At 37.9% G+C, this 23,745-nt stretch overlaps 1 protein-coding gene across 2 annotated transcripts in view; it reads right to left on the bottom strand.

Annotated features, from left to right (window-relative positions):
* LOC131435656 (tyrosine-protein kinase Drl) overlaps positions 1-23,745 on the bottom strand; it is a 186,542-nt gene that overhangs the window by 118,981 nt on the left and 43,816 nt on the right. For both annotated transcript variants that reach the window (XM_058603775.1, XM_058603776.1), the window contains exon 2: positions 11,103-11,230. In XM_058603775.1, the coding sequence (XP_058459758.1) occupies positions 11,103-11,230 (128 nt within the window). The remainder of the gene's footprint in view (positions 1-11,102; positions 11,231-23,745) is intronic.

Here is a 23,745-nt window from a genome sequence, read left to right as displayed (position 1 = left end):
ATTTCTGTTTATAAGAGGATATAAACATTTAATATATTTATTACACTTTGCCTGGATTCCTTCAATGTGATCCTTGAAAGTGAGTTTTTTGTCATACGTCAAACCTAAGTATTTAGCTTGATCAGACCATGTCAATTCCAAGCCATTCAATTTGAGAATGTGACTATTGTTTGGTTTTAGAAAAGAAGCTCTTGGCTTATGAGGAAAGATAATTAATTGCGTTTTTGCTGCATTTGATTTAATTTTCCATTTTGACAGATAATCACTGAAAATATTTAAACTTCTTTGTAGGCGACTGCAGATCACTCTTAGATTTCTACCTGTGGCTAACAAACTTGTGTCGTCACAGAATAGCGATTTCTGACAACCAACGGGTAGACCGGCTCGTACGGGTAGCAATTTAGATTTACAATTCTGATAGCTAGCCTGAAGAGTACGATAAGTTAAATAATTTTGAATCATTTTGATCAGATAAATAGGAAACTGGAAATCAGACATTTTTGCTATTAAACCGTTGTGCCAAACACTGTCGAATGTCTTTTCTATGTCTAGAAGAGCAACTCCAGTGGATAACCCAAAAGATTTATTTGCTTTTATCATGTTCGTTATTCAAGTGACAAGTTGATGAGTAGTTGAATGTTCATGACGAAATCCAAACTGCTCTAGTAAAAAATTGAATTCTCATTTATATGAGACATCATTCTCAACAAGATAATTTTTTCAAAAAGTTTACTGATAGAAGAAAGTAAGCTAATTGGTCGATAACTTGATGTTTCTGCTGGGTTTTTATCATGTTTGAGTATAGGAATTGAAAAATGAAAAAAAAATGAAAAAAAAAGGATTATCGATAATGATCCGACCGGTATAGGAAGAAGAGGCGCGCAGCGGGCAAGATGGATCGATCAAATTGAGGACGACCTGCGGACCCTTCGCAGCTACCGAGGCTGGCGGCGAGCAGCCATGAACCGAGTTGAATGGGGACGCCTCCTGTATACAGCAGAGACCCACGTGGTCTACGACTGAAAGAGTAAGTAAGAGTATAGGAATTACTTTAGCGTTTTTCCATCTTTTTGGGAAGTAAGCTAATGAAAAACACTTGTTGAAAATTTTTACCATATGATTAATATCAAGGCAACATCGGGAAGATTTTTAATAAGAATATTAAAAATTCCATCATTACCAGGAGCTTTCATGTTTTTAAGATTCCTAATAATTGATTTAATTTCATCTAAATTCGTCTCAATAATGTCATCTTGTGATAACACTTGGGTTGAAATATGATCATATTTCAGTGAGACTTCATTTTCAATAGGACTCACAACGTTCAAATTAAAATTGTGGACACTCTCGAAATGCTGAGCAAGTTTTTGAGCTTTTTCGCCATTTGTAAGAAGTATTTGATTTCCTTCCTTGAGACCAGGAATTGGTTACTGAGGTTTCTTAAGAACCTTAGATAGTTTCCAGAAAGGTTAAGAATATCATTTAATTTGTTCAACTTCTTTAGTGAATTTTTCATTTCGCAAAAGAGTAAATCTATGTTTAATTTCTTTTTATAAATCCTTAACTATGTTTTTCATAGCAGGATCACGACAACGTTGATATTGTCGTCGACGAACATTCTTCAACCGAATGAGCAGTTGAAGATTGTCATCGATGATAGGAGAATTTATTTTGGTTTGAGCTTTCGGAACTTAATGATTTCTAGCTTCGATAATGTAATGATTCAAATTATCAATTGCTGTGTCGATGTCCGCAGAATTGTCTAAAATAGTTTCAAGATCCACATGATTTTCAATGTGAGATCTGTAATCCAACCAATTAGCTCTATGATAGTTGAATATAGAACTAATTGGATTAATTATAGCTTCGTTGGAAAGTCTGAATGTTACAGGAAGATGATCTGAGTCAAAGTCAGCATGTGTAATCGGTTCACTACAAATGTGACTTTGATCTGTTAGAACCAGATCAATTGTAGACGGGTTTTGCACGGAAGAGAAAGAAGTCGGATTACTGGGATGAAGAACTGTGAAGTAACCAGCTGAGAGTTGATTATGAAGTATTTTACCATTACTGTTATTTTGCCTACAATTCCACTGGACATGCTTAGCATTTAAGTCCCCTATTATTTAAAATTTCGGTCGATATCTTGTGAGTTTTTGCAAATCGCCTCTAAAGAAATTGAATTGTTGGCCGGTGCATTGGAATGGCAAATATGCTCCAGCGATGAAATAAATTCCATGAATGGTTTCAACTTCGATTCCCATGCTTTCAATAACTTTAGTATTGAAAGAAGGTAAAATTCGATGTTTAATTTGCCGTTGGACAAAAATGGCAACTCCACCACCCATTCCAGTAAACCTGTCAAATCGATGAACCACATAATGTGGATTACTTTTCAATTTGACATTTGGTTAAAGAAAAGTTTCTGTCACAATGGCAATATGAATTTTGTGAACTTTGAAAAAATTATAAAATTCATCTTCACTCGATTTCAAAGATCGAGCATTCCAATTTAAAATATTCAAATAATTATTTAACATCACTGTTAAATTTTAAATTCATTATAATATTATTTGCAAATTGCCATCCGATTTGAAATGCTTCAAAAAGTGATGAAGTCGAATTCATTCGGATGATCATTTGAAAAAGTTGATCTTGTAGGTAGATCATTTTATTTTCAGTTATATCGCCTAAATCAACTTCATTTAAAGAAGCGAATGGCATTGAAGCAATATTTGTATGTAGACTGCCATTAGAACTGCCATTAGAAGAAGATGATATGGTCGATCTACCTATTAAGAAATTGTTTTCGTTAGAAGATGAACTGCAAGGCGGTCCTGTGTTTTGATTATTTACATTAGAAGAATTAAGTGGTAGATTTCTACCTGTTATACTAGCATAAGTGACATTAGAAGAAAATGAAGACGAGGTCGATCTACCTGTCAATAAATTGTTGAAACAGGTGCACTGTGTTTCATTGATTTTCACCGCACGAAAAAAATGCACTTTCGGGCCAATTCGCGGGCAACTATTTTGCCGTTTTCTTTTCCGAGCAGCATGCGTACAAACCAAACTTTACAAAACCGTTTCATTGATCGGCTGTCATTCGTGCCGTGACTATCGGATCGATCGGACGTAAATTCGGCTTTCTCCAATCGCGTGGTGAATTGTTTTATTCCGTTATCAAGGTCATTCCGTATTCCATTGTTTGCATCAGTGCGGTCGAGTGATTGTTCTAATTAATCCGTTCTCAAGGCCGACTGCGAGCTTGTGTAAAGCAGCACTGCGTGTATACCGTTAGCCAGCGCCAGCGCTGGGCGCTGCGTATATATCGTGATAAATATATATAGTGATAAATAGAGAAACGTTTTATTGGACAGTGTAGTGAGAGACTGAAAAAAGTGTTTTTCCCTGAAAGAGGTTTTTTGCACTCTACTGGAAGGATTATTTACCGATTGCCTCGGACCGCGTCTTGGCAGCTGTTCACCGTATTGGAGCTTAAGCTAAGTAAAACTTTATTTTCCCTGTTGTTTAATACCACTTCATTTGCACCCCGAATCTGACCGCACGGACACAAGTCCGTGACATGACAGGCGATATAAAATTGCCTGACCTTCCCCTTGATGACCAGATGGATGCTTCTGATGGCAATAAATCGCGCATTAGAAACTATCCCGATGCGCTTGCACTCCCGGCTGGACCATTTGCGGTTTACATCCGGACCAAAGCCAATGGACAAAAATTAAACCTCCTTAGACTATCAAAGGACCTGACCTCGCGATATTCTACAGTACAAAAAATTGAAAAAGTACGCCCGGACAAGCTTAGGATATTGTTAGCCAGTGCAAAACAGGCTAATGAGATCGTTCAAAGTGAGCATTTCACGCGGGAGTATCGCGTATACGTACCAGCTCGCGAAGTCGAGATAGACGGCGTGATCACCGATCCGAGTCTGACTTGCGAGGACGTTCTTAAGCATGGGGCAGGCGGTTTTAAAAACCCTCTACTCAAGAACGTTAAGATACTGGACTGCAAGCATATGGGTTCAGTATCGACCGCTGAGGATGGGACTAAGTCCTATATCCCATCAGACTCGTATCGGGTGAATTTCGCTGGCTCGGTTTTGCCTAATTACGTCCTCCTGGACCGAGTCCGTTTACCTGTTCGTCTTTTTGTGCTGCGGGTCATGAACTGCACCAATCGCAAACAATTGGGACATACAGCATCCCATTGTTGCAATAAATCCCGGTGTATAAAGTGTGGAGGGAGTCATGCGGATAACTCTTGCAGTGGAGACAATGAAAAGTGTCTCTACTGTAAGGAGGGGCCGCATGACCTCTCTGATTGTCCCGTGTACAAATTGCGTAAGGATAAAAAAATCCTTACGCTTACTTGTCAACTGACGAGAACGAATATGATGACCCCCTCGAAGGTACATTTTCGGCTGTCCCTCATAGCTCATCAATTAGAAAGAGAAGAAATAAATCTTCTCAAAAGCTCCCTAGTAAGGGTTCGAAGATGTCCCCTGATGGGTTTCGAAAAATTCCAACAACTGGTAGTGATGGCAAAAAACCAGAGAAAAAAGCTCCAGGCCCTGGAACATTAAATTCCGAGCAAGAATTTTCATCACTTCCTGGGACTTCAAAACCCCCGAAAGTCCCTAAAGATCAGTCAGAAAATTTACCAAATACTGGGTTTGTTAAATTCTTTGATATTGTGGACTGGATCATGTCTACCTTCAATATTTCTGAACCTCTTAAAAGCCTGATAATGGCTTTTATTCCTACAGTTAAAACTTTCTTGAAGCAGTTGACTGCAAAATGGCCCCTTCTTTCAGCGATCGTATCCTTCGATGGCTAAGACACCCACCGAGGTCACGGATACAATCACTGTTATACAGTGGAATTGTAGAAGTATCATCCCAAAAATAGATCCTTTCAAATTTCTAGTAAATAATCTGAAATGTGACGCATTTGCATTGTGCGAAACTTGGCTAACTTCTGAAATACCCTTCAACTTCCACGATTTTAACATTATTCGTCTGGATCGAGATGATTCCTATGGAGGAGTACTTTTGGGGATCAAAAAGTGCTATTCTTTCTATCGCATTAACCTCCCCTCGATACCAGGTATTGAAGTTGTCGCATGTCATGTTACAATCAAAGGCAAGGACCTTTGCATTGCTTCCATCTACATTCCTCCAAGAGCCTCGGTTGGGCATCGGCGGCTCAATGATATCATAGAGCTTCTTCCCGCACCGACGTTGGTTTTAGGAGACTTTAACTCACACGGTACGGGATGGGGCTGTTTTCACGACGATAACAGATCAACTATGATCCATGATATCTGCGACAACTTCAATATGACAATCTTGAATACGGGAGAAATGACACGAATTCCTGCACCACCAGCAAGACCAAGTGCGCTAGACTTATCCCTTTGCTCGACATCGCTACGGTTGGATTGCACGTGGGAGGTAATTCCTGATCCCCACGGTAGCGATCATCTACCTATTGTGATTTCAATCGCCTACGGATTAAGACCATCGGAGACAATCAATGTTTCGTATGACCTCACACGAAATATTGATTGGAAATGCTACGTAAATTTGATATCTGAGAATCTAGAAACAACACAAGAACTTCCTCCGGAGGAAGAGTATACGTTTTTGGCTGGCTTGGTTCTCGATACCGCGACTCAAGCTCAGACGAAACGTGTACCCGGCGCGAAAACTAACATCCGTCCCCCCAACCCGTGGTGGGACAAAGAGTGCTCAGAATTAAACGCGGAGAGAACTTCATCATTTGTCGAGTTTAGGAAAAACGGAACACCTGATAATTTTAGAAACTACGCGGCATTAGACGCTAAAATGAAAAGCTTGATTAAAGAGAAGAAAAGCGGTTATTGGCGTCGATTCGTAGACGGATTATCAAGAAAAACATCAATGAGCACTCTTTGGAACACAGCCCGACGAATGCGCAACAAAAACACCACAAACGAAAGCGAGGAATATTCTAACCGCTGGATATTCGATTTCGCTAAAAAATTATGTCCTGACTCTGTTCCGGAACAGACAATCATGCGCGTCGCTACATCAAACAGAAACGAAACACCTTTTTCGATGGTCGAGTTCTCACTCGCGCTTTTATCGTGTAACAATAAATCTCCGGGGTTAGACAAAATCAAATTCAACTTGTTGAAAAATTTGCCAAAAGACGCTTATTGAATTTATTCAATAGGCTTCTTGAGGAAAATATTGTCCCACATGACTGGAGACAAGTAAGAGTTATTGCCATTCAAAAACCAGGGAAACCAGTCTCCGATCACAATTTGTATCGGCCGATTGCTATGCTTTCCTGTATTCGGAAATTGTTCGAAAAAATGATTCTGTTTCGTCTAGACAATTGGGTCGAGACTAATGGCTCACTTTCAGATACACAATTCGGCTTCCGCAGGGGCAAAGGAACGAACGATTGTCTTGCGTTGCTCTCAACCGAAATTCAAATGGCATTTGCTCGTAAAGAACAAATGGCGTCAGTTTTCCTAGACATCAAGGGGGCTTTTGACTCAGTTTCCATAAACATCCTATCTGAGAAGTTGCATCAGCATGGTCTTTCACCAATTTTGAATAACTTTTTGTATAATCTGTTGTCCGAGAAATACATTTCGCGCATGGTGATTTGTCGACAATACGATTCAGTTACATGGGTCTTCCTCAGGGCTCATGCTTAAGCCCCCTTTTATACAATTTTTACGTAAACAACATTGATGAATGTATCAACACATCTTGCACGCTAAGACAACTTTCCGATGACAGCGTTGTGTCTATTATAGGACCCAAAGCTGCCGATCTCCAAGGACCATTGCAAGATACCCTCGACAACTTGTCGACATGGGCTCTTCAAATGGGTATCGAGTTCTCTACGGAGAAAACTGAGCTGGTTGTATTTTCAAGGAAGCGAGAACCAGCACAATTACAGCTTCAACTAGGGGGTGAAACCATAGCTCAGGTCTTCACATTTAAATATCTCGGGGTCTGGTTCGACTCCAAAGGCACCTGGGGATGTCACATTAGGTATCTGAAACAAAAATGCCAACAGAGAATCAATTTTCTTCGTACAATAACCGGATCATGGTGGGGTGCCCACCCAGGAGACCTGATCAGGTTATACCAAACAACGATATTGTCCGTGATGGAATACGGATGCTTTTGCTTCCGATCCGCGGCGAACACTCATTTCATCAAGCTGGAAAGAATTCAGTATCGTTGTTTGCGTATTGCCTTAGGTTGCATGCAGTCGACTCATACGATGAGTCTCGAAGTGCTCGCGGGCGTCTTACCGTTGAAAAACCGATTCTGGGATCTCTCATATCGATTGCTAATCCGATGCGATATCTTGAATCCGATGGTGATTGAAAACTTCGAAAGGCTTGTCGAGCTCAATTCTCAGACCCGTTTTATGTCCTTGTATTTTGATTACATGGCTCAGAATATTAATCCTTCTTCGTTTGTTTCCAACCGTGCTCATTTCTTGGATACTTCTGATTCTACTGTGTTTTTCGACACATCCATGAGAGAAGAAATTCGTGGAATCCCGGATCACGTGCGCCCTCAAGTGGCCCCAAATATTTTTTATAATAAATTTAGAACAGTCAACTGTGAAAAGGTGTTTTACACTGACGGTTCAAACATCAACAGGTCCACAGGCTTCGACATCTTCCATCAAAACATCACCGCTTCTCACAAACTCAATGATCCGGCTTCAGTTTACGTCGCAGAATTAGCTGCTATTCAGTACACCCTCGAGATCATTGAAACCTTGCCCAAAGACCATTATTTCATTGTCACGGACAGTCTAAGCTCAATAGAAGCTCTCCGGGCAATGAAGCCAGGAAAGTATCCCCCATATTTCCTGGGGAAAATACGGGAACATTTGAGAACTTTATCTGAACGGTCTTATTCAATATCGTTAGTCTGGGTCCCTTCGCATTGTTCCATTCCGGGCAATGAAAAGGCAGACTCATTGGCTAAAGTGGGCGCATTGAAAGGTGATATTTATGAAAGACCAATCTGCTTCAATGAATTTTTCAGTATCTCTCGTCAGAAAACTCTCGAAAGTTGGCAAACTTCATGGAGCAATGGCGAACTGGGACGATGGCTACATTCCATTATCCCTAGGGTATCGACGAAACCTTGGTTCAGGGGGATGAACGTGAGTCGCGATTTCATTCGTGTTATGTCGCGGCTCATGTCAAATCACTACACATTCAACGCACATCTCCGGCGTGTTGGGCTTGCGGAGAGCGGTCTCTGCACCTGTGGCGACGGTTATCAGGACATCGAGCATGTCGTGTGGTCGTGCGTAGAGTATCGTGACACCAGGTCGAAGCTACTGGAATCCCTTAGGGCCCGAGGTAGACCGCCTGAGGTTCCGGTTCGGGATGTGTTGGTGAGTCGGGATAGTTTGTATATGCTTCTCATATACCAGTACCTTAAACACATTGATATACAAGTGTAATGTATTATCCCTCGCTCAGAAAGTATAAACTCCACCTACAGGTTCGACACTAACATCCGCCCGATTCTCTCGATCCCCGTCCCTGTCCACCATCTTCATTGGAACTAACAAGATCTTTTTTTGTCACTAACTTTTTTGTTACCCCTTCCCTGTCTCTTCACCATCTCGATTGCAACTAATTAGATCTCTATCGTTTTCAAACAATTTGTTCCCACATCCCCTTTTTACCCCGTTTCCACAATATTTACTTTTTTTTCATTCTCTTCCGTAACATCACCATCATCGTCCACGGAAGACCGCTCCAGTCGAAAACCAGCATGCGGGCCACCCGCCGGGCCTTCGTAGCCTGGGGGTGTTTCCCGCGGACCCACACGGACCGAAGGATGCGGCCAACATGGATATTCGCCAACGCCATATGGAAGACCTCATGCAATATTCAATCCACCGGCCACTACCGATCGCCAGCTGAAAGCTAATAATATTCTAGTTTTAAGTTAGTCGTAATTAAGATTAAGATTGGCATCTTAGAGCTTAAGCAGTGTGCCTTAAAATTATATTATAATATAGAATAAAAAAAAATTGATCGGCTGTCGGGGCAAAACACTGGCACCGAGCGAGTGGAATCAATGAAAAACGACATAACACTTACTTTGAACGCGCGATATTTATAAACGGGAACACACACATTGAAATGCAAGAAAAAATTTGTTTACACGAAACTGTTGCCTCTGTTACATGAAACAATGATAATGGGTGGCAGCGCGGGGAAAATTGTACATTGCTCGTTTTTCATTGAAATTTTGCCCACCAATTATTTAAGATATGTAATTTTATCTCGAATCGATACGAAGGAATATTTCCAAGCCGTAGCTGTAATGATATCGAATATCTTTTTAAAATTTGATTGTATTAGGTTTGTGTGTAGCCCTACATTAAAACATCAACAAAATAAAAGATTCGGGTCCGATGAGAAAGACAGGATTTTCGTCTGTCACCAGTTCGCATTTCATTTTGATGTGATACGGACTGAGACTCTTTGAGTCAGGTATACTTTTCTGCATTATCGATTTGATTTGGGTTTGATTTTTTTCCAGTGGAGGTCCGCTTTCTTATAGCTCAAACGGAATGAATAGTAAATAGTTTGACAAATTACCATTTCTAATAGTGGTTATTATCTTCCCGACAATAGGCTGGTCATTAGCATTTGCAAAAGTAATCCCGTTTCCTTCTTTTCCAATGGGAAATTTTTTTCGATTGAATCTTACGCACGTTGCACAATGGTGTTCCCCGGAACCGTTGCCGGAGGAAATAATTCCTAGACATTTCGGTCCAATTCCGGAATAATCATAGTTAGAATCGCTGGCCTTCTGCTGACTCTATGGTCTCGCTCTAACATCCATGGGATCGGAATCACCGTGCGTTCGTTCAAATATAGGTCTTTGGGCAATAATTCATTCGCCTCAGCTTGCTTCTCTGGAGGTCATTGCTTTACAGCATGTGAATGTGAAAAGCTCTACAAACAGTGAATGTTCAACGCCGAGCACATTTGTCGGAAAATGTCCTCGACCGTTCGAAGTTGACTGTCAAAGCGACAAGTCGCTTGCTCTGTCCGGGTGTTACGTGCTTCAGTGTCTGTACCGGCGAGGAGCTCCATACGTTCATTAAGTTGCCGGGGTTTTTCGGGGTTGGAGCCAGGAAGACAGGAAGAGGACACTCTTGATAGCGCAGATAGGAACTACAGATACCGATGCGCTCGTCGAACTTGGGTGGGCTCCCCCTTCGGGCTTCTGGTGTTGATTTAGCATTGTTTCATTTTCCGGTGGGTCTTTTTCGAGTACCTGCACTTTAGGTGCTACCGACTCACCACTTCCTCGGTCATACTTTGAAGCACGTCTTTTCGAGTAAATATTTGCTCAGTAAATTTAATTCGGAGTACCCTGGCTTGAATAGCAATTCGGTGTGCGCTACGGTTTCGATTGAAACGTTCGTTGCGACCGGTGTCTGATGCAGTCGAATGATTCCTTCGGAAGATGAATAGTGTGATTGTTTTTTTGCATTGTACCTACCGAACATCAATGAATAGAGGAAATTTTGTACTGTGACAATTGTTGCGTTGATTTTGTGCTATACAGTATGGCGCTGCTATTGGTTACTGGTACTTTAAACAAACAAAGAAACAAACTCTTTTAGACTCTTCTAGAAAATATTAAAACTTGATACTTTTGATAATCAGACTCAAGCCAAATGACTCAAACATATTTGAAAATACTTTAAAATTACTTCTACTTCTACTTTCGTGTCTTAGCAGGCAACAAGGTCTATCCAATTACCATCAAACCCAAACATTCTAGCATACGAACTGAGTAAAATGAATAAATCAAATAGTATAGTTGATGAAGTTGATTGACATCAACAGAAACCATTCAGTCCAGAAAAACCGATAGATACACAATGTTGTCATAAATATGTCCCGTTGAACAGGTGTTCTTCGTATAAGCCAGCTAATGGAAGTTTTCTACACACACTCAGCCGGCATGGTACACGGCAGTAGTTTCATTGTCGGGGGAGAGTTCTAATGCTTACCGGATATGCGGTTCGGCTCTGCCAGGAAAACTGCAAATCGTCGATGCCGGTCTTCATCGGAACCACGAAGCTGATGGCATAGTCGTTAATGGCCCCGTCCCGCACGTAGAACAGATCCGCCTCAATGCCTGCAAGTATTCGGGAGAGAAAGAAAGATAGAGTGAGAGTGGGTGAGTGAGTGAAAAAGAGACAGATAATATAAATGAATATTTTAGTGAGCCGAAGAGTCGCAGCCTCGAGGGGAATACATTAAAAACAAATTTATCATGATAAAGTGTGGCGGCGGGGTAGAATGGAAAATATTTCCCGGATGTTTTTCTTTTTTAATCTGTTTTTCTTCTTTCGAGTGCTCGCCGGCTCACTGAACTTCTGTTGGGCGCAAAAGCGTGAATAGCCGACTGAAAATACTCACGGGACCGAGACTGAGGTAGAGACAGAGAAGAGACACACAGAGAGAAAGAGAGTGTGTCAAGCGCGCGCAAAGTTCAAAAGTAGACACGTTGTCAGCAAATATTTTCTCATTAGTTTTAAAGTTGGCCTATGCTATTCATTGGGTGTCCGATCCTGTCGCGAACTTTGCCGGAGTGGAAGTTTTCAAATGGCGTATAAAGTTTTTTTTTCTGTTCACGGAACTAATAACTGCTCGAGTCGAAGTCATAAGCTCTTTGGATTGTTTTTGTTTTCACTGGAAAATGATATGACCGTCAAAGAAATGGGGATGATGATGAAAAATGTTGATGACCAAGTTTTTATTCACAAGTATTGTGAATCTATCTTAGCTTAGCTAAGTTGACCGCCCGTGAGTTTCCCGTGATTGATCAGAAACCGGTTGAAATTGCTTATTGAACCAAATGCATGGTCAACGTGCAACCTAAACTGGCTCAGGGCATGCAATAATCCATAGCATAGATGATCACGCCCATGCAGGTCGCTGTTGTAAGGGAAGGAATGTTAGTTCAACACTTGTTGCTATTAGTGACCGAGGAATTCTCTATCACCAGCACAAGTTTCTCAGATAAAGACTATACATATATATATATATATATATATATATATATATATATATATATATATATATATATATATATATATATATATATATATATATATATATATATATATATATATATATATATATATATATATATATATATATATATATATATATATATATATATATATATATATATATATATATATATATATATACACATGTTTATATGTATATTCCATGCAAAATCAGCCACCCAATTTTTTTTCATCAAACTATTTATTTTCGGTAAAGAACTTGAAGTCACAAGGATCCTGTTTTCTACTGGCCAGATCTTGCTTCTTGCCACTACTCGAAATCAACGGTAAAATGGTATACTACCAAAAATGTCACTTTCGTCCCAAAATACATGAATCCACCAAATTGCCCACAACTTCGACTAATTGAGGAATTTTCGGCATTAACGAAGGCACATCTTAGGAAACATGTCTCGGCAGCCGAAATCATTCCACATATCGAAAAAGATTGGAAAAAAGGGTCGAAACTTGTCGCCAAGAAGTCTGTACGGAATTTAATGAGGAACGTTCGCAAGAAGGTGAGCCAGCTAGTCTACAATGGCAAAGTAGCAAATGTTGAGAATAATATTCTGTTGTTGTAGTCTAATATTATCAGTATGTCGAATAAAATTTGAATATCTAAGACTTGTGAATTATTTACAGCGAAATCAAAATGCGTCCGTACTTCCTGGTACAGTCTTTACTGCAAAATCTAATAGAGATACAAAAATTCGTCCAAGACATGAAATGTGCGTCTTTTCCTTAGCTTTCAAATAAGCGATTCCATAAAACAACTTTTATAGTTAGTTTCATGAAAAAAGTTAAAAATTAAAAAAAAATTAAACTTGGGCCTAATTTTTGTCATTTTTTTAATTGAAAAAAGAAGCCTTAGGGGCTTAAGTCAGTTTTGGCAAAGTTTCAGAGTGGAGAGATTAATACTTTCGGAGCAGTGAATTTTTCGATCACGACCCGCACGCGTACCGCAGCGCAACTCGCTCGGATACGGGCCTTACTTTGTCGACACATGCCGTGCCACTGAACGAATTCTAACTTTGATAGTTTATTGTTAGCAACGTTTCAGTTGAGGTCGCGGTGTAAAAATGAATTCAAAAATCAAAATCGTTGTTTCACTCCATTTAACTTTAAAACTCATGTTAGCAAACATCAAAAACATTCGTTTCGTCGGGTTTCTTCTTACCTTCTGCAGAAATTCGATTTTTTGCAAGCAAATGATGATTTGTGTGCACCGTGTAGACAGAAAGCGAGTAAAATTTGGGGAAAGCAATTACATGAGTATTAAAATAGTATTAACATACAGTTTTGGAAAAGTTGCGAAATGATGCAATTTTCACTATTCAGCTGCGAGGGAAAATTCTGTTGATGCAATAGTAATCAAAGATTCTATATCCTCTGAACACATATAAAAGGGGAACCGTGGTCGAAAATCGATCAATTGAATACGCAGTCCCTGTTTGGTGGGGCTGTGCACGAACGCACAAACTTAAGCTTCAACGCATGCAAAGTAAAATCTTAAAGATGATTCTAAATCTACCCCTTTGGACAAGGCCTAATGAAGTACATGAGATGGCCTCCCTGGATATAAGGAGTGTATCGATAAGTAGTTAGCAACATTCAAAGAGTTATTACTCTGAAATGGCTTAATTTTTTGCAGCGTGTTTTGCAATGACATGTTTGTTTACATGTCAATAACAGCTGCGCAATCGATTGGTTTCGGTACGGTTTATCGTTTCAATGATGAGTCGAATTGATCCGGAAACGCGAAGGGAATTCTGCACACTTGGTGCTCAGAAAGTGGCGTCACGTACAACGAAATTGCAAAACGGGTGAAAGTGCACCACATCAGTGTCAAAAATATCATCGAGAAGTTCGGTAAGACCCTTTCCTTGAAGGATTTGCCCCGATCCGGTAGGAAAACGGCCGGGACTTAAAAGTGGTTGAGTACATCAGGAAAAACCCATCGGCGTCGACGCGGGATTTGGCCAAGCAGTTCAACACCAGCATCGGGATGATCCAACGGATAAAAGTTCGGATCTCCCTGAAAACGAACAAGAAACAGAAGGTGCCGAAAAAGTCCCTGGTACAGCAAGTTCAGACCAAAACAAGAGCGCGAAAACTGCATCCTGATCGACGACGAAACCTACGCCAAGGAAGACTCTCGATCGCAGCCCGGACCGCAATATTATACGAAATCGGTGTACCAGGACATGGACGACGCTGACACCGCGGTGGCGATGGAAAAGTTTGGGCAGAATGTGTTGGTCTGGCAAGCAATTTGAACCTGTGTTTGCGTTCGTCGATTTTCTTCACGAAGGGCACAATTAACGCCAAGTTGTACGAGGAAGAATGTTTGAAGAAGAGAATGCTGCCACTGTACAGAAAGCATAAGGCTCCTCCTCTCTTCTGGCCGGATTTGGCTTCAGCCCACTACGCCAACACCATTCTACAGTGGTTGTCAAAAAATAATGTACAATTCGTGGAAAAGGACATCAACCTACCGAACTGCCCGGATCTTCGGCCAATTGAAAGGTATTGGGCAATTGTCAAGCGGCACTTTCTGAAGGAAGGTACAGTGTCCCGAAACATCCAGGAGTTAAAAAAAACTGGACAGCTGCCACCAGGAAAGTCACAAAAGTAACTGTGCAGAATTTAATGAAGAATGTCAAGTCCAAAGTGCGAGCGTTTCACAGAAACTAGGATTTTCTTCAATATATTCAGTGACATGCAATTAAATGTAATTTTTCTACAATATATCGAAAACTGATGTCAAAATATGTTTTTTTTTCGCTTTTTTATTCAATAATCAATGTTGCTAATTACTTTTCGATACACTCCTTACTGGAACAAAAATTCGAACAATACTGAACGAAATTTTTCAATCTCTGAAATACAAATAATTCAAAATTTGTACGGATTGGGTTAGGGATAGTTATAAGTAGGTAGACATTTTATTAAAAATAATAATATTATGATTAAACATTAGTATGTAAAATAAGGTAACTAAAACACCTATTATTAATTACGAATCGTATGAACAACAAGGATGAAAGGCCAAGGGGTTAAAACACTTGTACTGTAGAACGTTGATGTAATACACAAAAATAAGATTTATAAACAGATATTTATGCAAAAAAATGCGAAAATCTATCATTTCTTCTTGTGCATTGGATGGAAGCAGACGTCGGGGCGAGAAGACGCATTCAAACAGCGGCATCGGAGAGTGCACCTTCTGCGTGGTTAAAAACCTCAAACGCTCTGGTCGCAACTCTCATTCGCTTTTTTTATATTCCGCCGAAGCGCAATGTCCTTTCTGACGTTCCGAGCGAAACGAATAGGCGACTGAACTGGCCGACCGCAGATTCGGCGCAATATAAAAAAATTGTCTCGCAAAACATCGTTAACTTTACGTCTGCTTAGCGGTTCAAAAAAAAACTGCTTAAGTTTTTGCAGTAAGCAGTTCAATTTGAACTGCTCTGCACTGACAAGTCGAAGACGAAACGTAAAGAATAATGAAATCGGTTATGTGCCCAAAGCACAAAAACAACTTTTAGCCAAACCCCCAAATAACCTAATTGATGCTATGAAATATTTCCTATTTACAGATTTCCATTTAAAAGTGGCATACATACATCCGATAAAGTTCCAATTCACAGGACGGTAATCAATTGATTTGAAACCAACCGAATTTTTAATCATACTTTATAATGCGATATCAAGGAATATTATTTTATAACAACAATCGACAAAAATGGAAATGACAACTTTTTTATAAGAGGTGTCTAAGTCTAAATAGCCGAAACGCATTGTGTTAATTTCTAACAAAATGTAGAATTATAGTTTTTTTTGCTTAATCTTAAATTTGCAGCAAATAAAACTCACTTTGAATAAAATCTAGTGTGGCAATGCATATTAGATTGAAATATATTGAGCTATAGATTCATATGGGGGGGGGGCTCACTAATCAGAAGTGAATAAATGCACGCAGCATAGTTTAGAGTAGAAGTTTTTCTAGAGCCCATAAATTCAAAAGTACGATTTTTCACGAAAAAATCGAACATTTTGTACCTGTAAAACCTCCCCGTAATAACAAACAACAAAAAGGAAAACGTTTGGGGTCTGGTTTTGTATATGTAGAAAGTGTGTGCAAAATTTGAAAAAAAAAAATTGGTGCAGTAGTTTTTGAATGATGATGGACACGGTATTTAAAAACCTGCCTTCTAGAAAAACGCGGTCAAAGTTTATTGTCTATAAAATCGAACGAAACAGTTTATTACTCAAGGGAGCACGCATGCTCTAACATTCTCAAAAAGCCATATTTTTTTTGTATTTCGTTATAATGAAACATTTCGAGAATGTTTTCTAGGTCGTCAAATGGTGAGATAACAAAGTTTTCACAAGTTTCTATCTTAAGCCTCCCCGAGCGTCTATGATGACATTTGGTCAATAGAACGGCGTCGACTGGGTGCTATCGCCTTCTGCGTTAGTAGCAGAATGAGAGGGTGCGAAATGGCTTGCAGTTTGAAGTCCATCCTAAAGGGCAATATTTATCATAGTATATTGCAACATGTGGTTCTGTTGTTTGTTGCATTATTTGTTATATATTGAATTATATTACATTGTATTATATATTGTTGTTATTATTATTATTATTTTTATTATAATTATAATTATTATTATTATTTTTATCATTATTATTATTATTATTATTATTATTATTATTATTATTATTATTATTATTATTATTATTTCTGAAAAAGAAATATTATATTTCCTGCAGTACTGCGACGAAATGAGAGCATAACTTTAATTGCGACATCAACTGTTATACATTGTATCATAGCATATTATTTCATATATATCGTATTATTTTCTATTATATTATATTATATTATCATATATTATATTATATTATATTATATTATATTATATTATATTATATTATATTATATTATATTATATTATATTATATTATATTATATTATATTATATTATATTATATTATATTTGTATTCTTTTATATTGTATTATGTTATAGAATATTGTTAGAATATATTGTGTAATGTTATATTATATTGTGCTATATTATATTATACTATACTGTGTTATATTATGTCATATTATATTATATTATATTTTTTTATATTTTGTTACATCACAGAGAACAGATATCCTGAAGACATACGTGCCAAGTCATGTGAAACGGTGATTTTTAACGAATTTTCACTTGTATGCTTTACACAGCTTTTTAAAAAAGTTTGTACTAGCTTGGATGTCTGTCTCTGTAATTATATTATATTATATCATGTTATATTGAATTACATTATGTTATATTATATTATATTATACTATAATCTATTATGCTCAATTATATCGACAACGGGGAGGGCCAGGGAGTGCATCAGGATATCTTACAAATGAATGACTGGATGATGGAGTGGATTTATTATATGGTCGGATGATCTTGCTGGAAGGCGCCGGGTCATCAAAACCCATTTTGGCCTTCTTAACAGTAATTATATGAAAGCTATCTGATAATCAAATTCGGATCTACTGTAAGTCTACCCGCATACACTGGTAATGCCTTGAACTGATGGTGGCTTCACACCTACATACATACATACATACATACATGAAACATTTCGAGAATGGTTTGTCATGTTTTTGAGTCAATCGAAGCAGAAATCTTGGGCCTGTGTGCCGAGCTCTCACTTCTTCACAGTATGAGATCGGCAAAGATAAAGGCCGATAACTTGCTCAGTTTTGTTCCGATAGGCTTCAAAATTTCACAGAATATTCTTGAAGTGTTTTACTATCAGAAAATAGAAAGAAAATAATAAATGATTTTTTTAAAAGTGTTAGACCCTACCCGCCCCTTAACTGCCTGTTGCAGTACATTGAGTGTATTTCAATAAAAAATGTGTATAGATTCAAATTAAAAATTGTGTTCAAACAATTTTTTATATTCAGAAACATTTATGAAATACCATATTACTTTAATAAAACATTCCAACAACTGAATCAAATAGGTGAGCTTTAGCTTAAGCTATTAATGGATATTGCATAAAATGTTCCGACCTAGAATCAAATGCAATCATTGCAGTTGGTAATTTTGAAATATTTAACACTACTTCTATTAAGTTTGAATGTTGTTTGTGTCAGAGATGTCCATCTCCTCTGTGTGACGAAGAGCAAGCACTGACAACTTCAACAAGAGCTTTTCTCGTTCTTCATATATACACCACTGTTGTATTAAGTGTGCACGCATCAAGATTGCGCGTATTTATTTTCGTTTCCCTCTAGCACTGAATCGCACTAAAGTGCTAGAGCAGAGCTCTCAAATTCTCTGAGGTGGACACAGATACTTTCACAGAGGTGTACACAACGGTGAGCACTCTGGTGTATGGTTAGCGTAAAAGAAACGTAGGGCACGCAAAATCACAAAAAAAAAGCCAATTTATCGTTGAACTTTCGTTTTTCTTCGCTAGATTTTCATAGCACGGCCAGATTAACTCTCTAATAATTAAAGTTCCCAGAAGTGTTCGCCCACCATCACGCGCCAGTGATCACTTGGGTGTGTGTGGCCGATAACACGTGAGAGTGATTCATGCGAAGAGAATGTGGCTCCCTCGCACTAGCTTCTTTCAACACAAGCACACACTCAAAGTCTGTCTAATTGTCACTGAGAAGAAGTGCGCTTTTTTTGTTGTGTGCTGTCCACCGAATGCATCCGCAGTTTAGGAATGAAACTTACACACTGGTGTATTACTGTAGTGAAATGCCATCACTGGTTTGTATTTTGCTACATCATTCAAATGGAAAATATGAAGTTTTAATTATCTGCACTATTGAAATCGTTCTAATTGTGTGATACCATAGTGGATGCTTTCATAGGTAATGTATATTAAGAATTATGTGTATATAGGGTACTTATATTTGTATTCGTTCTAGAGAATGGATTCACAGTAGAGTTATTGAACATTATTAAGCGAAAGGTAGTAGAGGAGTTAATATCGCATCCATGCTTATCTGAGCGTACTAAATGCATTCAATAATTAATATAAATTGATTTCAAAATGTTTCACTCTTTACATCAAGTACTTTTTTTAATGCTTTTTTTTAAATAACGGTCATTATGTTGACAATAATCAGTTAAAAATCCGTTTTAAATAACAATAATGAATTTAAAATAACCTATCATTGAATTTATAAACAATCGCACGAAAGCTTGATTGTAGAAACAAAACTTTTTTGGTTTGAATCAAATAACATTTGTATTTGAATTCAAGTAAAACGAAATTAGATTGTGATAAAATATATTTGAATTCGAAGAACAATATATTTGAATTTAATGTAAATTTTATTTATGTCTATGCGTGTGTAGAAACAAAAGTTGTTTGTTTTGAAATAAATATCAAATGTATTTGAATCAAAAGGAAATGAAAATAGTCGCTGATTCAAAATAAAATGTCTTAGAACTCAAAACGTAATATGTTTAAATTTAAAATTAATTTCCCTGCGCGTATAGTTAGCTTACTTGAATACATATTTGATTATATTCGAACGAACCGATACTCACGAAAAACTTCGTTCTAGTTTAGTGATCCTTGGTTTGTCCACGGTTTCATCCTAACAGTTCCAAAACAAATTTTGAGTTTGTCTTGTTTCGATCTTTTACCGCATACCTTGCATCAAACTAAACACACTGACACTTCAACTATTTCAACTTAAAAACATCTACGACTTAAAAAAACATCAAGACGTACGAACCAAAATGAATTCAGATTTGTCCAAAACCTACTTAGACTATATCAACCGTGAATCTCCCGGACAGATTTCTAGTTGGTCACAATAAACAAATTATTAAAAATGCTCATTTAGTAAGAATATACATGTGCTATTCTGAACGGCTTAGAATGTGCATTAGAAAACATTTTCTGAAGTTCGTTCATCCTTTTCTAAACTTCGTTCTTCCAAAAACAGTTTACTCAACGAAAATAAGCATTCCAATCGCAGGTCGAGATTAGTGATAAGATCCAGATTGCATCAAAATTGTTTTCATTCAGTCTGCTATGTTTCGAGCTATTTTAAGATTTACTCTCATTTACCCTGGCCTATGAAATAATTATAATTTATCCGGCAGAATGAAATGTGGGTCGTTCCAGAATCAATGATAGCTTTTCCAGACTAATTAACATCAATGCTTCCAATATACTTTAAACTTCACTGCGAATTTTACTTCCAACGTCCGCAAGCTCGACATCAACCGAACACAATTACGACACATGATTATAATCTCATTAAAGCGATGATTATCGTCCGCTGCTTTTCCGCTGTCGGAAGCTTTTTTGCAGTCACGCCCCCGCATTTAATCAGTATAATCAAGATATGACTTAATCCACTTCTACTTCCACTTTTATCCCGGCATATCTGGCACCAACTAACTCTGCAAACCGTTTGGCAAACAGGACGGCGGAAAAAAACGAATCAAACACTCTTTCCCCTGCTGCGCTGACGTAAACTTTAATGAGAAACTACGCCGAGTTGCCCATGTTTTTATCGCATCCTCCAAACCGAAACGTAATGCATATACATTAGCCATTCGTCGTCCTGCACTTCCCAGCAGTAGCAGCAGCCGAGGCTGGCCGGAATCGGGTTGTCACTCAAAGTAACTGAACCGCAGAATTGCAACACAGCGGGCAAGGTGACGACAATTCCAGCTTCCAGCCAGAGATCTGTTTGGCTGTTTGCTACCACCAAGTTCCATCGCTGCCCGGAGTGCGGAACGGGAGGCGGTGGGGCGATGCGGTGGAATAAATCTGTATGAAATATTTTCCTTCAGCCTCGTTGGGCCGTCCATTGCGCTTGGTTGTGGCAGGAGTTCGACCCAAATGGTGAAACTATCAGTGACAGGTTGAGTGTGGAGATACGCTTTTCCCGGTGAGCGGTTGCCAGAACAACATTTTTTATCTGTTGCGTTTCAGCTTGAACTTATTAATCTGAATAGAGGTTTTACTCGGCAATGTTTCGTAAGACGAATGGAAAACATAAAAATGGAAACTTTCGACAAATGAATGTTTCTTCAGAGACAGCTTTTTGAATCTAATCTAATCTATTTATCAATCTAAGATTTAGTAGTCATTTGAATCGTGACAGCGCCAGGAAAAAAACAGTAATTTGAAATTATCAAAACCTGTTTGGAAAATTGAAACATAATGCTATATAAGTCATAAGTTAAAAAATAAAAGGATACAATAAAACAATTCTTTTTATAACCTGCTCGCTTTTAACTGTTTGAATTGCAATGTTTAAATATTTTTTAAAAAGGCATTTTATGAGATTCGCAGTAACTGATCGAATTCGTCAACTTATAAAGTTGTGTATTTTTATGAATAGCAAAATTTATAGTAATTGTATTGTTTATGGAAATTACCATGTATCTGAGTATTGAAGAGTTTTTAAGAAATCAGTCGACCACAACAAGTATCACACTCAGCATTCACATCTATCGATTATGAACCGAATGAGCAGTACACAGTACATGCCAAAGATTTCGATCTGTAACAAAGAATGAGCAATTTTGCTTTAGGCGGGAAAATCAAGTGTAAGAGCATTTTGATTATAAATTGAATGACCAAATTGACCGTCTTAAACCACATGCACAAATATGTCGCCGTCATATTATCCAATTAAAAATACTCATACTTATAGTCTGTCCACAGTTATAGTCTGTTTTACTAACAAACGAAATGTGTCATAAGTTCTCAGCACTTAATTACTGAAAATATTCCGTATTTATATGTGTCGGTTTTGCACGATGCGCTTTATGCGATGATTCGTTCAATTGATGTGTTCGTAATATTTCGCGTCCTGTTTTGGTACTGAATTGCACCTTAATGCTCGTTCATACCAAACATTTCAGAAAAATTCAATTTTGAATTATTTTTGGATATTTCATACTAATGAAAATTTTAACATAAATTTTTGAACACATTTCTGATGGAACGAAGAAGAAATTTTGTTGCAGCCTTGAATGTGTGTGGGTCTGTATGTGTGTTGTCAACAAAGAGGTCGAGATCTCAGAGACGGCTGGACCGATTTTGATCAAACTAGTCGCAAATGAAAGGTCTCTTCGTCACCCAGAAGGCTATTGAATGGTTTTGAGATCGGATGTTAACTTTTTGAGTTATACGATGTATGTCAAAATTTTCAGTTTTTTGACAGTATCTGTCACACTTGACCTTGAAAACAAAACATGTTTTCAGACTTAGATTCCACACGGTAATAGCTATCCAACAAGCCATAGATTGTTAAAATCCGTTCATTTTTAACGGAGATATCGATATTTTTATGTAAGCGACTTTTTAACCCTATTCCGACAGTAGGTGTTTTGAGCATTGTATGGCAAAGCAATGCTTGGGAGCAACGTGAAACACGATTTTTATACTGTTACACACAATTGTTTCTAAGTACCAAAAAGACTGTGCACAGCATCTTTTTTCGTGACATTTTGCTTCGGACCGCTTTTAGCACGGTTCGTTTTAGGCAACATAATCGTTCGAATATGACATATGTAAACCAGATGATGAGAGCATTTTCAAGTTAAAAGTAATTCCATAATTAAATTTGTTTAAACTACTTAAAGCAATAAATGCTGGAAGAACATAACACTAATATACCATTCGAATCAGTTTGTTGAGATCAGCAAACGTGTGTGTGACAAAAAATTTCACTCAATTTTCTTGGAGATGACTCAACCGTTTTCTACAAACTCAGATTCATATGAATAGTCATACGCTCCCAAACAAGGTTCCTGAATTATGTTTGGATCTGACTTCTGGTTCCGGAACTACAGGATATGTGAAACAAAATTAAAATAGTGTAACTTATTTTTCTCGTAGATGGCTGAACCGATCAAAGATTCCAATGAAATCTAAGAACCATCTAAGATTCAAATAAAAGGTCTTGCTTCTTAGTCAGATCCAACCTCCGGTTGATTAGTATAACAATGTTCATTTCACATAAATTCATCAGGTTTATCGGGTTTGCAGATTTGTTTCTCTAAGCTCAATCATTTTCTCAAAAAAGGTCAAATCGAATTTCGTAAACAATAATTGAAATTGAAAGACTTGTGGTCCCTTATAAAATTAATGAATTTTGCCGATTCCGGCTTCCGATTCTGGAATTACAGGGTGATGAGTTCTTTAAATTCAAACCGATATAGAAGTTAGACTTAAACATATTGCAATTTGTTCGTCATATTAATTTACGGTCGTATGAACCGTTTTGGATTATGCTGGTTCCTGAATACCGGCTCTGGAAGTACCTTAAATAATGACGAAAAACTATAAATAGCAACTTACTTCTACATCTAATGGAATGTTCAATCGATTGCACATGTTTAGATTCAAACTCGATCCGATTTGTAGTTTCCATGTTACAGGGTAATGAGGGATTAAAATCTCAAATTACCGCTTAAAACGACGGTCATTAAAATAAGGCCATGAGAATTAAACACCGAAGAATATTCAAGCAAAAAACATATACGAATTGTTTTAAAAAAGGTATCATCTCACTGTTA

The sequence above is a fragment of the Malaya genurostris genome, chromosome 3 (assembly GCF_030247185.1).
Source record: "Malaya genurostris strain Urasoe2022 chromosome 3, Malgen_1.1, whole genome shotgun sequence".
Classification (NCBI taxonomy): Eukaryota; Metazoa; Arthropoda; class Insecta; order Diptera; family Culicidae; genus Malaya; species Malaya genurostris.
This window is presented reverse-complemented; position numbering and strand designations above follow the sequence as displayed.